The 1,038-nt window shown below is 43.0% G+C and overlaps 1 protein-coding gene across 1 annotated transcript in view; it reads left to right on the top strand. All coding sequences in view use genetic code 11, as the record gives it.

The window, feature by feature from the left end:
- EGR_11200 (hypothetical protein) overlaps positions 1–917 on the top strand; it is a gene marked incomplete at both ends in the record, with an annotated part of 3,233 nt that extends 2,316 nt beyond the window's left edge. Inside the window, one exon of the mRNA XM_024500447.1 lies at positions 606–917. Coding sequence (XP_024345139.1) covers positions 606–917 — 312 coding nt within the window. The remainder of the gene's footprint in view (positions 1–605) is intronic.
- Between the last annotated feature and the right edge of the window lie 121 nt (positions 918–1,038).

The raw sequence follows: 1,038 nt of genomic DNA, 5'->3' as shown, positions 1-1,038 counted from the left end.
CAAATTGTAATGCGACGTTACGTGCATGCAAATAAAATTATCATAGGTAAATTGCCAATTTTTGACGAAAAGAGCAATTCATTCACATGAATGCCAAATTTTTCCTACACCATTTGAGGTAATATTCTGAGTATTCTACGTTTGGTAGCAATAGACTGCCCATGCTGGACGAAACGAGTTAAAACTGTTATGTATTTTATATTATCATTACATGTTTATAATTTTTTCGCGGGATAAATGCTTTAATAATGAGCAGGTCTCTTTGTAGCTTAAGGAAACTAAGCACAGGTTAATCCTCTACCCACTGTATATAAATAGCAATTGTTTTTGCGCCTCACTGTGGTCAGCTTGGGGCAAGTTCGAAGTGAAATCAATGAGCACGGTTTCGGTCAGGGGCTTCGTCATTTGGTTTTCCACGGAGGTTCCAGACGGTAATGTGCTCTCAACTTCACGGTATAAGAAGTAAATCATGATCATAGGCATTCAATCCACTTCAAATTAGGTAAAAACTCTGATTTAAATAAGAACAGTCCTGTACAAATGATATGAAAGCATGTTGGATTCCTCCATTCCATCCCTAAAAGATAAGATTCTCTTTCCACAAGAAACGTTGTTTGGAGTTGACAACACACGGCAACACGAGACGCCACGCAACACGTGCGACTGATCGATTTTCAGAGACGTGTCAGGTGATGCGAGGAAGTGATTTACACGCCCAACCACCAGACATGCTGAACTACGCGTTCCAATGCTTTCTGCTACTTCTCGCACTTCTGCGCATTGCCGTCATTCCCACCAACCGGTTCATCATCAACGTCTCCCAGCCGCTTCGTTTCGTCTTCTCCATCTTTAATTACTGCATAGCAGGAATTATTTGCCTTAACCGCCTCTCCATCCTCCGCCGTGCCTTACTGTGAATTCACCAGCGTTGCAAACCAATGCCTGAAATGGGGGCCGATCAATTTCTGTCATCTTGCGTGGGTGCTCCAGTTCTATTGCCTGCGGATGGCTGCCTCTGCTAGGCGAGTGGTTTCAAAA

This window comes from Echinococcus granulosus, assembly GCF_000524195.1.
Source record: "Echinococcus granulosus chromosome Unknown EG_S00493, whole genome shotgun sequence".
NCBI lineage: Eukaryota > Metazoa > Platyhelminthes > Cestoda > Cyclophyllidea > Taeniidae > Echinococcus > Echinococcus granulosus.
Note: the sequence above shows the minus strand (reverse complement) of the source record. Positions and strands in the feature narration are given on the sequence as shown.